The sequence below is a fragment of the Colletotrichum paranaense genome, assembly GCF_030867605.1.
Source record: "Colletotrichum paranaense strain IMI 384185 chromosome Unknown Scaffold_11.1, whole genome shotgun sequence".
Lineage (NCBI taxonomy): Eukaryota > Fungi > Ascomycota > Sordariomycetes > Glomerellales > Glomerellaceae > Colletotrichum > Colletotrichum paranaense.
Genome location: NW_026848969.1, coordinates 138,274 through 159,428, shown reverse-complemented (window position 1 = coordinate 159,428; position 21,155 = coordinate 138,274). Strand labels below are relative to the sequence as shown.

Here is a 21,155-nt window from a genome sequence, read left to right as displayed (position 1 = left end):
TGCAGGCTTTACAGAAATACTACCTTACTCTTCCAGTCACCCAGTAACTTGGCACCGGCCCGCATCATACTGTTGACTGTTGACCATCGGAGCAGGGAGCACAGCTCGTCAGCTCCCCGGATTCCCTAGCTTATGCCTGGCTATGGATCAACATCTGAACTCATAATCCCGGCCACGCCAACTCCATCCTGGTGTGTTCTCCTCCTTGGGCCCCATGTCTTCTCCATACAAGTTGCCGTAAGTTTCACCCATATGGACATCGCTTAGGACACATCCCTGCCCAAAAGTGTGAAAAGCGGATCAGACCACACCAAAGAGCCATCTGCCAATCTGCGTATGTTCACGCCCATCCTAATCAAACAAGATTGTTATTCCAGGCGCTTACTCTGGATCGCAAACCTTGCCATGGGGCATCTTAGTGCGCAATACCGACTCGACTGCCGTTGTAGGAAGCTTATTACCAAGGCCCCCGTCAGCGATGCCTTGCGCAGCATTGGGGACGCCGGGCTTGGAAGCGGCCTTCGCAGGTCTTGGTATTGTTACTAATCATGGAGTTCTGGAATCAAATTATTCCCACATGGAGATGCTCCATCGTGGCTCGTGGTACCTGCCAGAAACCGTGTCATTGCTCGTGAGTCGTAGGTCGTCACAGTTTATTACTTATGTCCTGGGGTTCGTCCCATCTTGGAATAAAGATCTGTTTCCTCTTCTTCAGGAACACACTCATCTCTCACCCGTTGAGTCTGCTACCCCCCGGTCTCACTCTCACCTAGTCATTCCTTCTTTGAACGTCCTCTGGATCAATCTGTCTTGTCAACATGCACGCCAAACTTTCAAGCTGCCTTTTGGCAGCTTCTGCTCTCCTGCCCGCCGTCACGGCTGAGGGTTGCCCTTTCGCCAAACGCGATGGTTCCGTCACCAGCGAGCTCCCCAAGAGGGACACGGCCGAGGGCTTCGGCCGATGCTCGAGAATCAGCAACCAGGCTGGCGGCGGCACCCGCAGCCACGACTGGTGGCCTTGCCAGCTTAGACTCGATACTCTTCGCCAATTCCAGCCCGCGACCAACCCGTACGGAGGCGATTTCGATTACACTGCGGCTTTCAACTCTCTGGATTGTGAGTAGATTCAATTGGGAGGGGAAAGAATAAACGATGTGTGGGAGGATCCTCACTAACACCCCACGACAGATGAGGCTCTGAAGAAGGACCTCCACGCCCTGATGACGGAGTCCCAGGAATGGTGGCCCGCCGACTTTGGCCACTATGGCGGTCTCTTCATCCGCATGGCCTGGCATAGCGCCGGCACTTATCGCGCCATTGACGGCCGAGGTGGCGGTGGAATGGTGAGCCGTTTTTTCTTCACTACACCTCTTGGCTTATGTTTTACTCTCTTCTCTTTGGCTATGCTATCCCGAAAGTCCTTCCCTCCTCCCCCCGCTCTCCCGGTCTTCCTAGTGCTTTCCCACTTGGCACGAGGTAGCTGGAAGAAACACCGCGTTGTAACCCCCCCTCCATTTTAGCATATTTCTTATTCCTTGCCTACCGTTGCACTTGATCATCTCTTCGCGGTCCTATTCGTCTCGCGTTGGAATCTCAATTGGTTAGACGGAGGTTTTTGTCCTATCCCGGACCAAAGCCAAGAGGTGCTAAAGCATCTCTGTCGACTTTTTCTCCACCCGCACCGCGTCACGAAATATAGACCTGGGCTGTTTGCATCTTATCACATCTTTTGATTCTTCTTGAGGACTGGCGTTTACTAATATTGGACTGCTGCAGGGCCAACAACGTTTCGCTCCGCTTAACAGCTGGCCTGACAACCAGAACCTCGACAAGGCTCGCCGCCTGCTGTGTAAGATTTCCTATCCTTATGCGCTCTTTTGTGATTCGGCCCACCCATGTTCGACTTGCATCATCGACTCGGTAGCGATATCCACTTTTGCCGTGGCTCGATGGCGCGAATAGAGCGTTGTTGTGGGGCTCTTGAGAGATAGAGAGAGAGAAGAAACGTTTGCTAATCCTACCTCTTCCATGTTTTACAGGGCCTATCAAGCAAAAGTACGGCAACAAGATCTCATGGGCCGACTTGTACTTGCTCACCGGCAACGTCGCCCTCGAGTCCATGGGCTTCACCCCCCTTGGCTTCGCCGCTGGCCGTCCCGATACCTGGCAATCCGATGAGTCCGTCTACTGGGGTGGAGAGACGACTTTCGTCCCCAAGGGCAACGATGTCCGCTATAATGGCAGCACCGACATCAACGAGCGCGCCGACAAGCTTGAGAAGCCCCTGGGTGCCACCCACATGGGTCTCATCTACGTCAACCCGGAGGGCCCCGATGCCAGCTCCGACCCCGCCGCTTCGGCCAAGGACATCCGCGTCGCTTTCGATCGCATGGGAATGAACGATGAGGAGACTGTCGCTCTGATCGCCGGTGGACACGCCTTCGGCAAGACGCACGGTGCTGTGCCTGCAAGTGAGTTGCACCTCATTCACGCGTCCCCTCTTCACCATCCCGGTGCAAGTCGGACGAACGCGCAATAATTGAGCGCCTCCGGAGAGAGCTCCGGCTCACCCCCGGGAACACGCGATTTTCACCGCCACTTTTGGAACATGCAAATGCTAACCGGCGTCTCTCATAGGCAACATTGGAGGCGAGCCCGAGGCCGCTGACCTTGGCGAGATGGGTCTCGGATGGCACAACAGCGTTGGCGATGGCAACGGTGTCAACCAGATGACCAGTGGTCTTGAGGTTGTCTGGACCAAGACCCCTACCAAGTAAGTCATGATTGTGATGAGTCTATTTCCGTTTGCATATGATTTGCGCCCCTCAGGGTCTTGGCACTCCAGTCACTCCCATTCCCCCTCCACTCACTCTTGAGAGGTCTTGTATCTCTCATTTGCCGAACACTCGCCTTTGAGAGAAAGAGAAGGTCATGGGAGAAATGATGAGGCGACAAACGATGAGGCCAAGAAAAGCTATTTATACACCAACCACACCGGGTGATTATGCAGTGACACACCGACGCTAATCCTTGTACCTGCAGATGGAGCAACGGCTACTTGGAGTCTCTCATTCACAACAAATGGACTCTCGTCACCAGCCCTGCCGGCGGTCACCAGTGGGAGGCTGTCAACGGCACCCTCGACTACCCCGACCCCTTTGACAGCACCAAGTTCCGCAAGGCCACCATGCTCACCAGTGACTTGGCTCTCATCAACGACCCGTCCTACCTCAACATCACCACCCGCTGGCTCGACCACCCCCAGGAGCTCGCCGACGCCTTCGCCAAGGCTTGGTTCAAGCTTCTCCACCGTGACTTGGGTCCCGTCGCCCGCTACCTCGGTCCTGAGATCCCCAAGGAGACTTTCGGCTGGCAGGATCCCCTTCCCGCTAGGGAGGGTGAGCTCATTGACGATGCTGATGTGACCAAGCTCAAGTCTGACATTCTCGGCACCGCCGGTCTCGACGTCTCCAAGCTCGCCTCCGTCGCCTGGGCCTCCGCTTCGACCTTCCGTCACTCCGACAAGCGTGGTGGTGCCAACGGTGCCCGTATCGCCCTCGAGCCCCAGAACAAGTGGGTTTCCAACAACCCTACCGTCCTCGCCGAGGTCATCGACGCCCTGAAGAAGATCCAGACCAGCTTCAACACCGGTGCCAAGAAGGTCTCCCTCGCCGACTTGATCGTTCTTGGTGGTGCCGCCGCCGTCGAGAAGGCCGCTTCTGACGCTGGTGTCGCCGTCACCGTCCCCTTCACTGCCGGCCGTGTCGACGCCACCCAGGAGCAGACCGACGTCCGCGCCTTCAATTACCTCGAGCCCCAGGCCGACGGTTTCCGCAACTATGGCAAGGGTACCGCCCGCGCTCGCACTGAGGAGATCCTCGTCGACAAGGCCTCGCAGCTTACCCTCTCCGCCCCCGAGCTGACTGTTCTCGTCGGTGGTCTCCGCGCCCTCGGCGCCACTTTCGACCAGTCCAACACTGGTGTTCTTACCGCCAAGAAGGGCCAGTTGACCAACGACTGGTTCATCAACCTGCTCGACATCTCCACCGTCTGGTCCAAGACCGACACCGAGGGCGAGACCTGGACCGGTGTCGACCGCAAGACCAAGGCCGAGAAGTGGACCGCCACCCGCGCCGATCTCGTGTTCGGATCCCACGCCGAGCTCCGTGCCATCTCTGAGGTCTACGCCAGCTCCGACGCCAACGAGAAGTTCGTCAAGGACTTCGTCGCTGCTTGGGACAAGGTCATGAACCTTGACCGCTTCGACTTGAAGAAGTACTAAAGTGCTATCCGCACTAACCCAACTGTTTCTATGTTAAGGATTTAAGGTGTTGGCGGTTATTCTTGTATCTACTTTATACCTCATATATTCTTTCGCCTGTACTCTGTCCCCCCTACAGCTCATCGCCGTGACTCATAATTCAGTTTGGTCGGTCGGCATAAGAAGTCAAGTACCTGCCCTTGAAACCATTCCCAATGCCGAGACACGCAACAGTACTCTAGAAGACTATTCAATTACTGGAATGTCTGGAGAAATTTCTATGAACTTGTATTGGGCTGACCTGACTTTTTCGGCTTCGGCTTGATGAATATCGCAGCTAGAAGCATGCAACCAGAAACGCCAGTAAAGAATGCCCACATCACACGCAAAGCAGACATGTAGATAGCCTTGCTAGCCCCTGAAGTTCCATCGTTCCCATTCTCAGAACCAAGCTTCCCTGCCGTCAGCTCTCCACCACCGAGGTTATGCTGCAACAACACTGTCCCGATGACAATGGACATCGAAGAAAAGAGAGACCTCACAAAACTGAAGGCCGACATAGCAGCCGCCATATCCTTTTGCTCCGTGTGAGTCTGAATTGAGATCATGGGACTTTGGAAGAGCACACCGGCACCGAACCCAGTGATCATTTGAAATGCCACAATCTTGGCCCATTGCGTGCTGATGCCAAAGCTGATGAATAGGCCATTCCCGAGAGTCATGAGCGCCGAACCAAAGAAGATGGGAATAATGTAGTTACCAGTCTTCCGGGTGAACAGCCCCCCGAGCATTGTCATGACCGTGAGCGGAATGAGTAGAGGAAACAGCGTAATTCCAGCGATGATCGGTTTGAAACCAAGGACAACTTGGAAGTACAGCGGGAGGAAATAGTCGTATGCAATGAAAACGAAGCTGTGGATGCAAGCAAGGGTGAAAGAGGCAATGTTGGTGACCTTTCGGAAGATTCGGAATGGAATAACGGGATTCTTCGCGAAGCGAGCCTCCCATATGATGAAGAGCGCGAGAATGAGGACCCCGAACAGGATGAGGCAGATGACCAAAGCAGAGTTCCAGGGTACGATGCCACCAGCACCTGTTTCGAGGCCGTAGAGGAAGCAGATTGTGCCACCTATGATGAGAAGGAACCCAATCCAATCGAGGTCCCGAAGACCGGTAATTAATGGCTCTTTGGGGGTTTCAACCTTGAGGGTGAAGAATAACACCACCAGGGCGACGCCGTCGAACGGCAAGTTGATGAAGACTATCAAATGTCAGTTCCATGCCGCTCCGTATTGGATTTGGGGGTTCCTTCTCACAACACCATCTCCATCCAATCGTCTGTGTAAAGACACCTCCAAGTACAGGGCCGACCGCACTCGCAATCCCGTAGACGATGCCAGTCATGCCATAGTACTTGGCCCGATCCTCCAACTTGAAAATATCGCCAATCACAATCGTGATTAGAACCAACGATCCACCTCCCCCGAGCCCCTGTACAGTCCTCCCAGCGATGAGAGCTTGAATGTTCCCAGCCAAGGCCGCGATCAGGCTTCCCGCCATGAATGTTGCTGCCGCAGTCATAATTGTGAGCTTCCGGCCGAATATGTCGGACATCTTAGCCCAGACCGGTGTGGATGCCGTGCTGGACAAGGTGTACGCGCTTCCCACCCACGCGTACTCCGATGCCGTGGCCTGAAGAGTTGCTGCGATGGTGGGTAAGGCCGTGGCGATGATGGTGATGTCCAGGGCGCTAAGTAGAAGAGTCAGGCAGAGGGCACACATGACGGCGCGGCGACGGATCGGGCTCATTTCAGGAGGAACATAAGATGCGGCTGTGATCACGCGATCCAGAGCACTCTGGGTGTTTCCATACTGCTCTGAGTTCGTCTCTTGGGGCTTTTCGGCCGATGTTGCTGCAGGTGAATCACCCATGATAATCCTGCTTTTGTCTCAGGAATCGAATAGAATGAAACGATGCAGAGTGTCCATGGAACACACGATGACATTGCTGTTGGTATAATCATTGGCAAGCAGTTCCTTCGAGGATTCTTTTCGTTCCTTGCGATCACCATGTGGCTCGGTTCGGTTCGGTTCGGGGATCTGGAGTAATGCAGGTCGACGGGGTCAGACTAAACGATCACTTGCAGCCAATTGGCCGATCTTTGCATATCAAGTCTCTGGAATTCGCTTTTGATTCATTACTCAGGTTCATTTCATGTCTTTGAGCCCCAGACTGAAATGCGACAAGACTTTCCTCCACCCACCCAACCAAGTCGAATATGCTTGAATATCTCGCTCGGCCGGAACAGTCGCCGAGTCCGGTGTTTCCTACCACTCGATGATCTAGTACGCTACATCGGTATACCAATCAGTCAATGGTTTCCACATGCCCCTTGAGTTCCTTTTGGATCCAACCGTAAATGCTCTCCTGAAGTTCGCGGTCCTGGCTGAGCTTCGAACCAGATTCCGCCTTAGCAGTAGGACCGTAGTATTGCCCGCTCTTGGCGTCAGGGCTCACAGCTGCCCAGATCTGCGATAAGGCACCCTTCTTCACAGGCGTGGCGAAGAAGATGGCTGCATACAGGAAAGGTTTGAGAAACATGCCGGTGGAAGCATGGTGAAGATTGGTCGCAACCATCCCCGGATGGACAGGAACGATCTTGACTTGTTTCTCTCGCTTTGCCAAAGCCTTGGCGTAATGGAGGTCAGCAAGCTTCGACATGGTGTATCGTTGGGTAGTAGGTCGGTTAGGCATTGTTGTTCGGATTTCTTCGAACTTGTAGATATCGTTCGGGGCTAGTGCGTGAGCACTCGAAGACAGCATGACGACACGCGTCTCGGGGTTCGTCTTGGCCGTTTCTCGTATGACCGGTAGCAGAAGCTGGGTAAACAGCGCTGGCCCCATCACGTTGGTTCCGAACTGGATCTCATACCGTTCCTTGGTAAGGCCCTCGGGGGTCATCATGATGCCAGCGTTGTTGACGAGTATGTCCAATCTAGATTCTTTCTTGAGGAATTCGACTGCGGCAGCCTTGACGCTGTTAAAAGATGCTAGATCAAGTTCGAGGAAGATGATGTTTGTTGTTTTGGGGTTCTGTTGTTGGAGTTCTTGGATAGCCTTTTCAGCTTTGTCTCGGGACCTGGCTGCAAGGTAAATTCGGGCTGGGTTGTGTTTGCTGAGCTGCCGTATCGTCTCGAAGCCAAGACCGACGTTTCCTCCAGTAACAATAATCACCTGATCGCGAAGATCAGGGATGTTATCGGCAGTGAAGGATGGCATCTTGGGACGGAGTGTGCAAATGGCTCGACCATGGGGTTTGAACCGTGGCAGGTAGAGTGACTTTCTGATATTAGCAAACGTCAAGATGTTAACAAAAAGGGAAGAGGCGATTTAATACATTGGTCAGAAGTGAGCTTGAATGTGAAGAACGGAGGTCCGATGGGCGGCTGAAGGTGCCGCGCGGGAACTTCGACGAGCCCGAGGGTACAATGCTTGATAAGCCAGTCCAACGAGCCGATCTGGGGCGTAAGCAAGTCATTGAAAGAGGAAGATTCGAACCAAGGAGGACAAGAGAACGGAGCTGGCTGGGATTTTCTTCGGGGACTCCCAGTCTCGGCGGCTCTCGATTGTCAGCCATAAATTCTATCAGAGGCTCCGGCATTCTCAATGAGCCAACTCGCGACTTCCTCGTTGCTTACACCCTTGTCGGGTAGGTCCGGCCTGGACTCTGAATTTGGTAACGCACCTTCCCTTCAATGGGAGAAAGTACCTAGATACCTGTACCGGGCCGTCATGGAAGGACGGGAGGTACGTAGCCGGGAGCTCGGCGTTTGTGTGGGCCGGGACAACGTCCCCGTATCACTCCTTAGATCTCGGTGACGTCCCGACGGTTCCCTGGGCATCTCGCAGCGGATGCTGTCAGCTCGAAACTCACGGAGTCATCCTCGGGGTGTCAATCCTGAGGCTTAGACAAGCATCTACGGACAGTAATATCTTATCCAGAACGACTCGATCTTCATGGTGATTCGACTCCTATCATTACGCGGTGCATAAATACCCCGTGCTGTAGTGGAGCGCGCTGTATGGTTGTCTCTAACAATCATGCGATCCTCGCTTGATGTTTGGGCATCAACTGACGACAGACTCGCTATTTCGGGGTTGCGTCAGACGCGTAGAGTTACCTATGGCTTGTGGGCTTTCGATGGCTGGCGGGGTTTCTGTCGAGGAAATCACCACAGGTTATTGTACGAGGTCGCCAGTTCGTAGTGCCCGGCGATCGACAGTATTGTCAAATGTGGCGGCGAACCCCCGTTCCGTTGCATCCAGCTCGCGGTGGATGACTCGTGAGTTCTTTGGCTTTAAACAGAACATCCGCAGTAAAGGCTCAAAGGAGTCTTTCCGGTTGGTCGTCGACCGAACAAACCAACCTCGAACCAGCCTAGAACAAGTCTGAAGATTCCTTTTTTACCCCCAACACTCAAGATGGGCGAATGGCAAGCTGCCCATGCAAGCCCCATCGACAGGGGAGTAAGCAATCTATTTCTGCGACACAGCACGTCCCACTGGACCTTTGAGCGTAGTAGGTTCATCCCAGCCAACAAGGGAGTAAGCAACCTATTAATCCCCCATAGGAACACAATTCTGAAAGAACATCGCCCACAGCATGCTCGATAATCAACGCGCAAAGATATCGAAAACATCATTTTCGAGATGGAGCCGAAAGAAGTAGATGCACTAGACGATGAAGACGATTGGACGGGCGTTGCGAGCGCCGCCGAAAGACGAAGACGGCAGAACAGGGTTCACCAAAGAGCCTACCGTAGGTCCATTCCACAACCCCGCTGTCAACCATGCTATCCCGTTAGCGAAGAAGGCTGATATTGTAATCCAACCAGGGCAGAAGAGACACCTGAAGCGTATTGCACTCAACAGTACTACAGCTTCAGCTTCAGCAGAGCCTCAAGCCGAGATGTGCCTGATCCTCGCTGCTGCGCCTAATGCGCGTAGACCCATGACTTCGTCCCAAATGCAAGAGATGCTTGGGATTTACTATTTGCTCAGATGCGCCGGCATACGCAAAAATGTCGCCGAATTCCTGCAGAGAGCCTCTCTGAACTGGACCCTACAGCTCCCTACCCCGCGGGACCTTCCCGCTCTCACGAGACTCAACGCGTTCGACGCGCTAGCAAGAAATGCGCTGGTGTTAGGCATCCCGGTAGAATTGATCGAGAGCGACGATGGCGACTCTCTCTTCATACATCAAGGCCCCGAGCGGCCCGGATCCAGCGAGGTCCTGCCGCCTCATCTCTCACCAACGGCACTACAGAGGACTGTCAAGCATCATCCATGGCTGGACCTATTCCCAATACCGAAGATGAGGGATAACATTCTTCGTGGTATTCAGTCGGGCGAGATAGACGAAGATGAGCTGTGCAACGCTTTAGTTTGCGACCTCTTGGACTTGGACTCCCCCTCCAAATCATCGCTTGTCATATGGGGAGACGCCTGGGACTTGAATGGTTGGGAGCTGGGTCCTGAATTCTTCAGGAGATGGGGCGGGCTAGTGCAGGGCTGCCCCGAAGTGCTGACAGCTACCAACTACTGGCGACAAAAAAGAGGTGTAGGGAAAATAAGAGAGATCAACTCGGGCGGCTCGCTGGCATTAGATATCACATGGTGATTGAAAGTTGTGTTTTCGGCTATTTCAGTTGCAACTCCCAAGTCTCTCCCACTCGCTTCTCTCCCCAGGCTTGATGTTCTTCGGTGGCTTTCAACTCGAACCCGGACTTTGCATACAATCGCCGCGCCCCGATCAAGTGGTTATCAGTTGATAAACCAACGCTCTCGAATCCAACCTCCCTTGCAAACTCAACACAAAGTCGTATCAACTCCGTTCCCAAGCCGGAGCCTCTTGCTTCCTTTTCTACAAGGAAGCATCTCAACTTCGCTCTGCCTGGTATTTCGCGGTCCTCGATGAGCATGATGGAGCCCAAAAACTTGTCGTCTCTCTCTGCGATCCAGCATCGTTCTTTGGCTGGGTTGAACTTGAGGAGGAAGTCTGCCGTGATTTGGCTGACCATGGCCTCGAATAGCGCGCCGTAGTTGTATTCTTTGGAGTAGATTGCGCCGTGTCGGTGGGTGATGTAGCCCATGTCACCCGGGCGGTGGTTCCGGAATGTGATGGAATTGAGAGCATTGGAGCCGTTGGTTAACGCCATCTTAGCGAATCGACGATGTGCTGCAGACTGGACGAGTACTTGCCCCTTGAGTTCTCAAAGACAATGCAGCGACTGGGAGACTGCAATAGCTAATGATTTGATTGCGAAACTTTGAACCGTCGCCAATTGGATTCTCTTATCACTTGTGGGAGGGGGCCTCTCTTGATCAGCGGTGAGCTTGTTCCTGGCCTCGGGCCTCTGGTGGGGAATGTCAAAGTCATGTCATCCAAGGGCGCACTGTACTTAAGCGCCACGCTGCATGTCATGTTTAGTGTCACTGGCAGACACCAGTGACCTCAGAGAGTCAGCTTGGAGGCTTCTAGAGGCTTCTGAATTGGCCCGCGCTCAGCAAAGATACCACTGGCTCATAAGATTTCAGTAGTGTCAAGCTATCATCAGAACTTGGGAATCGTAATGCAATCCTCTGACAGGAGAACCTAGAACTCGAAGCTCAGATACAGTCACTTGACCGTATATCGAAAGGATTCTGGAAAGGGCACGACTCAGAGCAGTGTGACTAGTCAAGTCTGGTTCTTCGCAGCAAATGACTTACATTCAAGAAACGGGTGAAAGTTCTATAATGCAGCTTTTGTCACTCTCAAATTTAAGAAACCATACTGGAGTTGCTGTACAAGGATGGCCCGACAAGCCCGACTACTACGATGTCATCTCTAGATAGATAGGACTTCTTGATGGCTGGCGTAACACGCCGTTCAACTCCTCCGAACTGCTAACCCCCCTCCGCAAGACATCTCAGAACCTCAGTCAACTTCGCCAGGCTCACCCGCACGTATGGCATGTTAAATTTTATGATAGCCAGACGATGTTCTAGATTTAGATAAAGTCAGACTGCCAGCTCCCACGGCGATGCACCCAAATTGTCACCAAGCATTTCCCACCCCTCCAGTCCAACCATATCATGACACTGAAGGACACCAATAAACCAAACATAATGCACCCAAGAGCCGTAGATCCTTGGGATAACCAACAGACAAAATGCAGCCACCCTTCCTCATCAAACTTTGGTATGTCCATGACTCCACACGCCCATATCTGTGCTGCAAAGCGGTTTTTGTCGTATAATAATATCCCATCTGGAAACGGCAGAGAATTTGCGTAATCGAGATCGAAGTGCGAGGATTGTTCAAGACCGGCGAGCGTAAATTCCATGGACATCAATGCGAGAATGACGTTGGTGATTAGCATGAGAAACAGGCTGAATCGCGCCTATTGCATCATCTAAGATAAATTGTCAGCAGGCGTTGTCGGCGGTAGCTGCGACCATGATCCCCCTATTCCACACTCCTGGTTCCCAGATAAGCCTGAACAGAGAACTTCACGATTCCAGTCGAAGCTAGAATTTGCTGTCACTTGGTCCTACGAAGCTGAAACCTCTCGGAGATCCACTGCCCCATAGACATCACTGGTGTTGGTCTCAGTGCCGTGTTTTCACGACGCCATCGGAAACAGACCCCCCTCGCGAGCCGATTCGGCCAGCACAGATTCGCCGGGTTCCCGTATGGACACGTTCTCGTTGACTCAATGGATGAACAAGTATACGAGCGTTACCGAGCAGTCTACAAAAAGAGATCAATGGACGCGTTCAAAAACATCTGTTCTTTTTTTGAGCATGAAGAGCACGGACATCATATGCTGAATGCTGTGATTCGGCTCCATTACGAATGGGGAAACCTGGACATCGTCAAGCACCTACTTGAATCCAGCGGTGGACTGTCATCAACTAGGTTCAACTCTTATGGCATCAATTCTTCGGAGGACAATTGTCTCACCGGGGCTGCCTGTAGATGGCGGGAGGACGTCCTTGACTATTTGCTCGAGTCCGGCATGAACCCCAAAGGGGTCATGGGCGACATTCCCCCCCTTGCCGCGGCAATACGTGCTGGAAGTATTTTCATGGTACGGAAGCTTGTCAATCATGGCGCGAGTCCTCATGCTTGGCACGGAAGAAGCCTGTTTCAGTATGGCATATGTCTTAAACATACAGCAATACTTGAGTTCCTCCTAGATAGAGATGTATTATACAGCGACGGTAGAAAGAGTGGAAAGCGAAGGACGAGATGAATACATGTGCTACATAGTGGAGGTGTTCTTGTTGACACCTACGTTCAACCATTGTCAGATCAATCTATCATATTTTCCTTAGTTCGCAGCAAAAATGAACAACCAACCGGGTCTTGTTTCCAGCGGGCCATGGATGCTTGACACTGCAATCAACGCACAGGTCAAAGCTTGCATATAAAGGCCAGTATCATTGTTCCTCTTTGACTCCAAGCCAGCAAGACCTCTTCAACATTTTGCTGGTCTTTGGATTGGTAGCAATCCTTCGTGCAGAAGCAGATGCCTTTGGTGCTGAAAGATCCGGAGGGCGCTGATAAGTTGGGCATTGACATCAATGATGCTTTTCTGCTGCGGTAAAGAAAAGCTCGACAGTCTCCTGTTCTGCCATGTGAAGATTAGGGAGCTCAAGGCATGGAATTAGGAGGCTGTCACAGATTCGAACATGAACATCCAGAGTGCGTTTTATGATTATCACACAAGCATTCAGGTGAAATCACGTGTCTCAGGAGTATATCATCTGGGTATGGCCTCACCGAGCTGCCCTGGGCGCCTGAGGCGCAGACCTCTCGATGAGGTCTCCAGATCACCAAATCACGTGAAGAGGCATCAACATACACGCTCCTTCCTGCCTTCTAGATGAGAAGAATTTTAAGCGAGGCGCTAGTGAGGTTGTGTGCCTCACTGCTTCTTCGTTAGCCGCCCACACGACTTCTCCTCCTGTCAGCATCACGATCTCGACTTTCCCTTCCATCAACCTTCTCCCCCACAACAACCTCATCCAAACAAATCCACCCTGAGCGCACGTCGCCGCTAGATTCCCTTTTTCGCACCAGTCACGGCGTGGAGTTGATACCTTCTCCCTCACCTTCACTTGTTTTCCCCCTACAGGCTACATCTTACCCCTGATCGTACACCTCGATACAGCGGCCAAGATGGCGGCACACAGCCAGCTGTCTCTTCGATCCTGTGCTTCTCTAGTCTTCTGGACTGCACTGGCTCTTTTTCAGGTTCCCCTTGCTTTGTGTGGTTCTGTCCACATTCACGATGCTTCGCTACGAGCTGCCTTTGTCTCGCTGGTCTCGGAGCAGCAAAAGGAGCAAATGGTAGCCTCTGTTGCTCAGCTCGAGCAGCGATTCAACCACAAGTACCGCTACGACTGGGTATTCTTCAGCCATGAGGAGCTTAGCGAAGAGTTCAAGGACGCTACTTCCAACGCTACTGCCTCGACTGTCACTTATAACTTGATCCCCCAGCAGCATTGGACTATCCCGAGCTCTGTTGACCCCGGTCGCTTCGAGGCTGGTTTGGTGCGCACTTAGGGAGTGAACGCCGACAAGGCCCTCATCAAGACTGCCCATCACAGACGTCGCTGGTCTGCTGGACTCTTTGCCCGAGAGAAGCGTCTTCAAGCCTACGATTGGTTTTGGATGGTTGAACCTGGCGTAAGTAGGCATCGTTCTTTCTTCCCTTCCCTCCTTTGATTTGTCTTGGCTAACAAGGCTCTTGTTCTAGACCAAGTTCCTCTGTGATATTACAGTCGATGTCTTCCGTCTCATGCGAGACCGCGGAATTGCCTATGGAGTCAATAAGGTTTCTTTCGAGGGTGCCGCTAACTCTGAGCTCCTCTGGAAGAGTACCAAGTCCTTCATGGATACGCATCCCGACATGGTTCGACCCACTGCCGATATCACCTGGATTCTAGGCAACAGTGCCAAAGCCAACAAGCCTACTCGTTCATCAGACTACTACGTGGATGAGGCTGACGATATGGAGAGCTTCTACCTGAGCTTGGAGGACGAGAGCTGCAGGGCCATCGGACAGGGAACTGAGGGTGACATGCCCCCCGGTGTTTTCCTTAAAGCTGATCCTCAGCAGTGCGAGCCAAACACTGTTGCCGATGCCTTTACCACTCGGCTTGCTGCGAGCTACGACCAGTGTGACATGGACACCCCTATTGAGATTGGCAATCTCAACCACTTCCGCGGACCTGAGCACCGCTCCTACTTTGACTATCTCGACAATGCCGGCGAGTTTTACTACGGAAATACCAGCAACGTTCCTGTCCACTCTCTGAGTGCCAGCATGTTCCTCCCACGCGACAAGTTCTGGCTCCTCGGTGATATGGTTTGCGAGATGCATGGCCTCCACAGCTGCCCCCCGATGCCTCACCCGACCTACAACTCCAACCTGCAGACCGAGAATAGTCCCAACTACCTGGCCAATGTAGTAGAAGCTTCTTGGTTTGGCGCCTATAAGGACAACCAAGTCTTGCTCATCCACCTCGTCTGGGAGAGAATGGCGTCCGATATGGCCCGCCAGAGAGGTATTCCAGCAGCCCAGCTCGGACACACTGCCCTCGATGAGCGTAACTTCAAGCTCTACAAGCCCGAGAGATACCCAGTCGATGTCACGCTGACTTGGTACTCGCTGGAGGATAGCTGGCGTTCCTGGTCTTGCGATCGCCTCAAGTGGTTCCTTGGGGTGTTGGGATGGTGACCTTTTGACCTGGAATTCGGAATTAGCCCCTGGGGCTCGGGTGTGTATGGAGAGCCAAAGACGGCGCTTCCGAGCAGCAGGGCAAGGGGGTTCAGGCTTGGGATTTCACTTGTTTCGCGGTACAATTTAACCTACACAGCTTCTATCAGCACCAGGTAGCCATCCTCAAAGAATGACTGATGATTCACACCTAACATTTCGCCTGAACTGCCTAGAGTACCCACCTCACCTAGGTTCAGTGTATTGTAGACTAGTCCGATCAATACGACTGTGAACATGGTGCCAGGCAAGACTGTGAACTCACCACACGGGCGTGTTTTGAGAATCATCCATGGATACAGTAAACTCATCGAGCTAATCAAACTTCTACATTGAATGCTACGGCAAAGTCAAACACGTTGCCTCGTACCTCAATCTCGGCATCGCATAACAAACCCATTTTGCCGGTAACAATGTCAATCTTCCCCATAACCTTAGTGGTCGTGGTCGTCATTGCGATAAGGCCAATCTGAATAGGCTTCATCATCCATGCTATCACCCGCGTCCTCTTCCATCCGTCTCTCTCGCATCATGGAAGCCATGGCCCTACAAGCGACGCAATTGTCTACTGTCTCAATATAAGACGCCGGCCCTGCAACCGTATACTCGCTGATTTCCATGCTGACTAGTCTGTGGTACTCGTTGAAGTCCGCCGTGATGAGGAGCTGATGATCGCGAGGGCTGGAAAGGCCATGTTCATCGTCGAGTCTATACCATGCATGGCATGCCATGTGGCCTTGACCGTAGGTGCAAAGGAGTGGAACAAACTTCATACGGGGTTCAGCATTGTATTGGCTGGCGAAGTAGTCGTTGATTCCTTCTCTTCCTTCAAAGGTTGTTCCTTCGCAGCGTGGAAGATTGATGCTTGTCGTCAGAGTCGCGTCGTCGGTGAACCATTCCCAGCTGCTATGGAGACCTCCGGCGTTGATGTTGTCTATGAGGGGTTGTAGATGACTATGCAGTATTTCTTCGAGCCAATCTACGTTCTCGTCATTGCACCAGAAGTGGATGGCTTCTTGGACGGGGTCAATTTCGGGGGAACCATTCATGGTGAAGACCTGAAGTAATGTTTAGCAATGCAACAATGACCGCAAACTTTCTCTCCCTTGCAGCTTACGAAATCAATGGGGAGCCTCTGCCTGTATTCGGATAGATATCAGACAACGGAGAGACTCTGCGAGGTTGTGGGATGGTGGCAAAGAACCGCGAGCGCAGAGCGTAGATGGACGTCGTGTTGTTTTGGGTGGGGCGACAGAAGATCAGGAGAAATTATGGCAAGTGATGTTGACAGCCCCTTGGAGGCTCCCTCGCGTTCCCAGTGAGTAGGATAAGAAAGAGCGAGCTTGCCGGACATGCAGCTGGAGGATGTCGTTGAAGAAGTTGCGATGCCAAAACACCAGGAAGTCGTTCTTGAGAACGCTTGCCTGTCTGTGCAAAGCAGAGACCACTTGCCGTTGAGTGCCTTCTAACGATGATAAGAAATATTTTTTTTCTTCTATTTTTTGTCAATTCATGCTAATGATATATTCAAAAGGTAAGTTCCTCAATGTTTCCAATGACATATGATCGAGTTTGCGCCTTCCGAGTCCCGTCATTGCACCTTTGTTTCTTGTGACAGCTGACTGCACAATGCCTCTGCTATTACGCAGTTTCTTCGCTGACGCTTTCCAAGTGTAGATCAACTTTTCTGGCTCTTGTTGCCTCGACAAGCTGATTGAATGCACAGTCGAGCGCCACAATCTCTGAGTACCTAAACTCCACTCTCTTGATCATGACATTTTTGTCGAGGTATATCACAAAGGCTCCCCCGAACTTGCCGACGTGGAAGTCCCCTTTCATATCCTCCTCCGCTCTAAGCGCCTCTGTAGTCTTGCTCGCCTCCTTGGCCTTGTTCGCCCCCTTAGTCGTGCTTTCCCGTATCAACCCTTCCCAATAAGAGAAGATTTTGCCCTGTTCAACAAATGTTGAGATTGGGATATATCTGCTGGTTCTGACTTTATATGCAGTTGGACTGTCGCCTCCAAGTGCTTTGATTATGTTGCACTTTCCATGGACGACGTAGTCTCGGTAACTCTTTTCGTCGAGTGAAGGGTCGATCATGGTGCAGTCGTCGGCAAGCCATTCTAGGACACTTTTATCGACCGTCGCCAATCCGAGCATAAAATTTTCAGCTGCCTCTTCTAGCAAGCGGCGAACTTTCAAGTTGTTGTATTTGACCTCAGTGCCGTTCCCTTGCTCCTTGACTTCCTTGATGATGTCAAGGACAGGACGAATGGTTTCGTCAGAAGCAGCCACTACACACAATTTTCAGATGGGTATCGCATCACGAAGGTGTATCTTCCTTACTTTCTACAGATACGTGGGCGAGCTTTTCTAGTGGTCGATGCAATGAAGCGTGTGATAAGGTTGTGTTCTAGGCGAGTCTTGGTCGATTGAATTCTGAAGATGATGTTTGGTAGTCTTTTTTGTTGTCACGAAAATTCACTTGGCCATATTGGATAGTTCATATTGGCATTTAAGCATTATTTAAGAACATTTGATGTTGGGCCTCCTTGGTGGAGGATAGAACATGAGATACGATTACTTCCAGATTGGGAAAGCCGGGAGTCACGCCAAATAGGGTCGGTACATTGATGAACAGGACAACAAAGCGAGAACAAGGCCAAAGGCTGTGACGCCCGAGAGCGCAGATCATTTTGGCGGTAAAGTAATGAGTTGGGAGATGTGGCGGCGCAGGTAATCGGTAAAGGATGCAGCCCTCACAAACCTATATTATCGTGTCAGCGGGTGTCAGGAAAGATGCCGGGACTGAACAGACGACAGCTTGATATGTCGCACAAAGATTATGCTCCCTTCTTTGTATTATACCAGTCACTGTTCAGGTTTGCGCCCTTCCTATTCACGATTTCAAGATCAGGATCGAGATGATGGACCTTACATCACGAAGGTCGAAATTGAGGCACAGGCACTGTGTGGCGTCACGACCTCGTGTTACCACTTCCCTTCAGGACTGAACAGAAAAATGGCAACTTTGCTTTGAGGGTGTGCTCCTAGGCTTGTTGAGGGACGTTCAGAAGTCTGCTGACCATCAGGATGCCTCTGTCGGCCTCAGGTCTAGACCCCTTACAAGCTCAATCTTCTTCCTTCTGTCATTGTTCACAACCAGGACCCAAATCTATCTTCCTCGTACAACTACATGTGACCCGATTAGCTGTGGCATGGTTAGTTTCCTAATCACGGTGCGAATTTTGGTGATGTGTCCGCGGTCGGAGATGTGTGGTTTCGATGCAGATAGTGGTTCTGTTGAACTCGACAAACAGCCCCATCGCTACTTGCTTTAATACATGCCGATTTCTGCCTTGTCTGTCTGCGTACGGCATGACCATACACTCTCAACTCATCACTGATATAGCTTGATTTTTGGAGTATTCTCACACCATTTTAGGCCCAGATTTGGACAGGTAGCTCCGATAATATGGTGCCCTCGTGCGTTCATGCTAAAGGGGGGTCAACGGTGCGCTCGCGTATATAGCTCTCGATATCTCCGTACTTCTGCATTAACAAAGTGAAGGAGTGCTTGTGTTGCCCTCGCCAGACACTCGAGGTCGCCATGTATGGTGATCTCAGTGACTTTGATTTGATTTGGATCTGAGGTATTTATACAGGTGAGATTCTTGATTTCCGGCGACTTCAAGGGATGATTGTACGGGACTCAGAGGCAAACATCGAATGGTGCCATGATCCGGAAAATTGAAGAGCAGAAGCATGAGCTGTTTGGCCTTATGAGGAGGAGACAACACATCAACATCCATCTGCTGCCTAATACCTGGCTCGCTCTCGTACTTCCTTCGCGATCTATCTAATTGGTCGATACCAGTGTCCCTCGGGACTCACCTACACAAAATCCAAGCATCTCAGCTAGCCGGCAAATCTCGCGACCAGTGTCACTAGCCTGCCATGTCAAACCTGATCCGAATCTTTTTCAAGGACTGCAACAAGCGCGGATGGCCCAATTTCGGAGTGGCGTTTGCTCAGGTTGCGACTCTTAACATGAGACTCAATGTTTCGGGTCGAATCTAAAAGAATCGTGACGAGATCGTCAAATAACACAAGACCGACCTTTCCGACATGGCGTCCAAATACCGAGATTTGGAAGTCGCGCCCATACTCAATCTCTCCGGCCGCAGCCGCGTCACCTGCCATGTGCACGAAGTAGCAGATGGAGTTTTTCGAGCAGGCTGGGCCATCATCAGTGAGAAGAGTTTCATCCCCGATATCGACAACGCAACCCAAGTCCAAAAAGTGGAGTGTCGATCCATCGTAGGTGAAACCCATCTGTTTATCAGCGATAACTTCAAGTTTCTCATGAGGGATGATGCATACACTGAATCCACCAGCGAGCAATCCTATAAACCTAGGAAGGTGATGGAAGTCTTAGAGTCGAGGAAAGCATCTCACCTCGGGCGAGTGACACTATGTTTTGATGCAATAGGATGACGCATTGAAGACTTTGGCGAGTTCAGTGCAAGAGTTTGGTTCACGCGAATGAATCATGAATCGTCTCCCCACTCCTCCAACAGACCTGACACCAAGCTCGCTGTGAATGTGGAAAAAGGACGGCATTGTGAGTTTACTCTTATCAGTCCAGGTAGTCAGATTGCTGTAAATAACGAATGCCCACATTCTTGCTCGCAATGGCACGAAGATGTCACGAAATCAAAACTAGAAAGAAAGCGTGCTTGGAAGCCTTTGCTGTGATTTACCGATGTTTTAATGTGCCTATCTGTTATCCTCAAGGATTTCGTGTAAGCTATGAGGCATGGCGCCCTCTCTGTGGAGCCCCTAGACCTTCTCTAAAACCCGAAATTCTCCTTCATGACCACGACGTCCTTCTTAGACTCCTTTGCAGCGTGTCTCAATTCTTTGAGGCCGCCGCCTGTGGTGATGGTCTCTTGATCTGTGTCTCGGAACTCGATACGTCTGATGAGGCACTTCTCGTCCACATCAAAGATGCAGACCATGCGTGCTCGCTCGAACCCCGATGCAGCCTTGGCTGCAACCTCATTTTCGCAAACTGTCTCAATCCAGAAAGCCTCCAAATAGCAAGTAGCTCTGCCCCTATCGACGACTAGGAGCTTGAAGACAGTGCTTTGATATTCCTCTTGGTCATCCTGATAGTATTGGATGACCGAGTCCGCACCATTGTGAATAGCACCCGGGCTATCTAGACTCCATACGAGCTTGGCGTCCTCTCTCAGGTAACCCTTGGCCGCGTCCCAGTCTCCTCTATCGATCGCGTTGTAGAAGCTTCGAATTCTGGTGTCAATGACACTACGCATGGGGCGATCTGACACCTCGCCATTCACCTCGGCGGTGAAATGCTCAAGGTCATCTCGGTCAGTGGACATCATGACGTTCTTGCCGTAAATTTGAAGTTAGCATCTGTGTAGGAAGGTGCAGAGAATATGCACGGGTATACCTGAGATTCCTAAGTCAAGAGACTAGCCTGATTTTGAGTGGTTCGGAGGTGGCTTGGCCTGAAGGATAAGCGATGTTGAACGGCAGCGGTAGATAACTGTGTTTGCGCGGTGCCTCCAGCGATTCTCTCATGCCAAAGGAGATAAATAATTAGAGCAATGTTTCTAATACGGTAAGGCGAAGCTGGGCATCAAATGCCCTGAGTTGTGGTTGTGGTGTTGTGGCAACTTCCAGTGGGTGGAGGAGGGAGAAAGGGGAGATGGAGGGAGGGCTGGAAATTGTTCGACCTTTAATGGGGATTGAGATTGGCGGAGACCGGTAGAAGAAAGACGGAAGGTACAATTCTATTTCAAAGGGCAAGTACGTATCCAAGGCTTTTATTTTCTTCCCGCGTATTCGCGTGTACGAGGTCGTTCTATCGCAGGCAGCTGGATTCACGATTTTGACCCTAGCAAATGGGTAGGAGGACGTCGCATACTTGAGTCGCTTGCTTTCTCTAAGACTCAGTCACTCTCTGGAATCAAATTGGTTTGGAGAGCTAGGCCTCCCATTCGTACTCAAGGTGATATCAAAGCCTACCCTC

The 21,155-nt window shown here is 51.6% G+C and overlaps 10 protein-coding genes across 10 annotated transcripts, besides 1 other annotated feature; 4 read left to right on the top strand and 6 right to left on the bottom strand.

Annotated features, from left to right (window-relative positions):
- Positions 1-818: 818 nt before the first annotated feature.
- Positions 819-4,282, top strand: CPAR01_12373 (catalase/peroxidase HPI; the record flags this gene model as incomplete). The annotated part of the gene is made up of 6 exons (XM_060496629.1): positions 819-1,116; positions 1,189-1,343; positions 1,777-1,849; positions 2,040-2,471; positions 2,638-2,773; positions 3,043-4,282. 6 exons carry the CDS (start codon positions 819-821, stop codon positions 4,280-4,282), a joined length of 2,334 nt encoding a protein of 777 aa, XP_060344162.1.
- A 257-nt stretch (positions 4,283-4,539) lies between these two features.
- On the bottom strand, positions 4,540-6,193 carry CPAR01_12372 (major facilitator superfamily transporter; the record flags this gene model as incomplete). The annotated part of the gene is made up of 2 exons (XM_060496628.1): positions 4,540-5,522; positions 5,578-6,193. 2 exons carry the CDS (start codon positions 6,191-6,193, stop codon positions 4,540-4,542), a joined length of 1,599 nt encoding a protein of 532 aa, XP_060344161.1.
- A 436-nt stretch (positions 6,194-6,629) lies between these two features.
- CPAR01_12371 (uncharacterized protein) lies at positions 6,630-7,541 on the bottom strand (the record flags this gene model as incomplete). Its single annotated transcript, XM_060496627.1, has 1 exon — positions 6,630-7,541. One exon carries the CDS (start codon positions 7,539-7,541, stop codon positions 6,630-6,632), a length of 912 nt encoding a protein of 303 aa, XP_060344160.1.
- Positions 7,542-8,054: 513 nt separating this feature from the next.
- Positions 8,055-8,141: a sequence feature (Short protein (CPAR01_12370, KAK1527812.1) was converted to a misc_feature.).
- Positions 8,142-9,003: 862 nt separating this feature from the next.
- On the top strand, positions 9,004-9,942 carry CPAR01_12369 (uncharacterized protein; the record flags this gene model as incomplete). Its single annotated transcript, XM_060496626.1, has 1 exon — positions 9,004-9,942. One exon carries the CDS (start codon positions 9,004-9,006, stop codon positions 9,940-9,942), a length of 939 nt encoding a protein of 312 aa, XP_060344159.1.
- A 19-nt stretch (positions 9,943-9,961) lies between these two features.
- CPAR01_12368 (MarR-family transcriptional regulator) lies at positions 9,962-10,480 on the bottom strand (the record flags this gene model as incomplete). Its single annotated transcript, XM_060496625.1, has 1 exon — positions 9,962-10,480. One exon carries the CDS (start codon positions 10,478-10,480, stop codon positions 9,962-9,964), a length of 519 nt encoding a protein of 172 aa, XP_060344158.1.
- A 2,894-nt stretch (positions 10,481-13,374) lies between these two features.
- Positions 13,375-15,055, top strand: CPAR01_12367 (glycolipid 2-alpha-mannosyltransferase; the record flags this gene model as incomplete). The annotated part of the gene is made up of 3 exons (XM_060496624.1): positions 13,375-13,836; positions 13,879-14,001; positions 14,072-15,055. Coding segments are annotated over 3 exons (1,569 nt in total), but the record flags the coding sequence as incomplete, so codon positions are not given.
- A 473-nt stretch (positions 15,056-15,528) lies between these two features.
- Positions 15,529-17,789, bottom strand: CPAR01_12366 (uncharacterized protein; the record flags this gene model as incomplete). The annotated part of the gene is made up of 4 exons (XM_060496623.1): positions 15,529-16,152; positions 16,212-16,233; positions 16,845-17,388; positions 17,771-17,789. 4 exons carry the CDS (start codon positions 17,787-17,789, stop codon positions 15,529-15,531), a joined length of 1,209 nt encoding a protein of 402 aa, XP_060344156.1.
- Positions 17,790-19,054: 1,265 nt separating this feature from the next.
- On the bottom strand, positions 19,055-19,717 carry CPAR01_12364 (uncharacterized protein; the record flags this gene model as incomplete). The annotated part of the gene is made up of 3 exons (XM_060496621.1): positions 19,055-19,500; positions 19,553-19,602; positions 19,677-19,717. The coding sequence occupies 3 exons, from the start codon at positions 19,715-19,717 to the stop codon at positions 19,055-19,057; spliced, it is 537 nt and encodes a 178-aa protein (XP_060344154.1).
- On the top strand, positions 19,223-19,591 carry CPAR01_12365 (uncharacterized protein; the record flags this gene model as incomplete). Its single annotated transcript, XM_060496622.1, has 1 exon — positions 19,223-19,591. The coding sequence occupies one exon, from the start codon at positions 19,223-19,225 to the stop codon at positions 19,589-19,591; it is 369 nt and encodes a 122-aa protein (XP_060344155.1).
- A 230-nt stretch (positions 19,718-19,947) lies between the features above and the next one.
- Positions 19,948-20,505, bottom strand: CPAR01_12363 (uncharacterized protein; the record flags this gene model as incomplete). Its single annotated transcript, XM_060496620.1, has 1 exon — positions 19,948-20,505. One exon carries the CDS (start codon positions 20,503-20,505, stop codon positions 19,948-19,950), a length of 558 nt encoding a protein of 185 aa, XP_060344153.1.
- Positions 20,506-21,155: the final 650 nt, after the last annotated feature.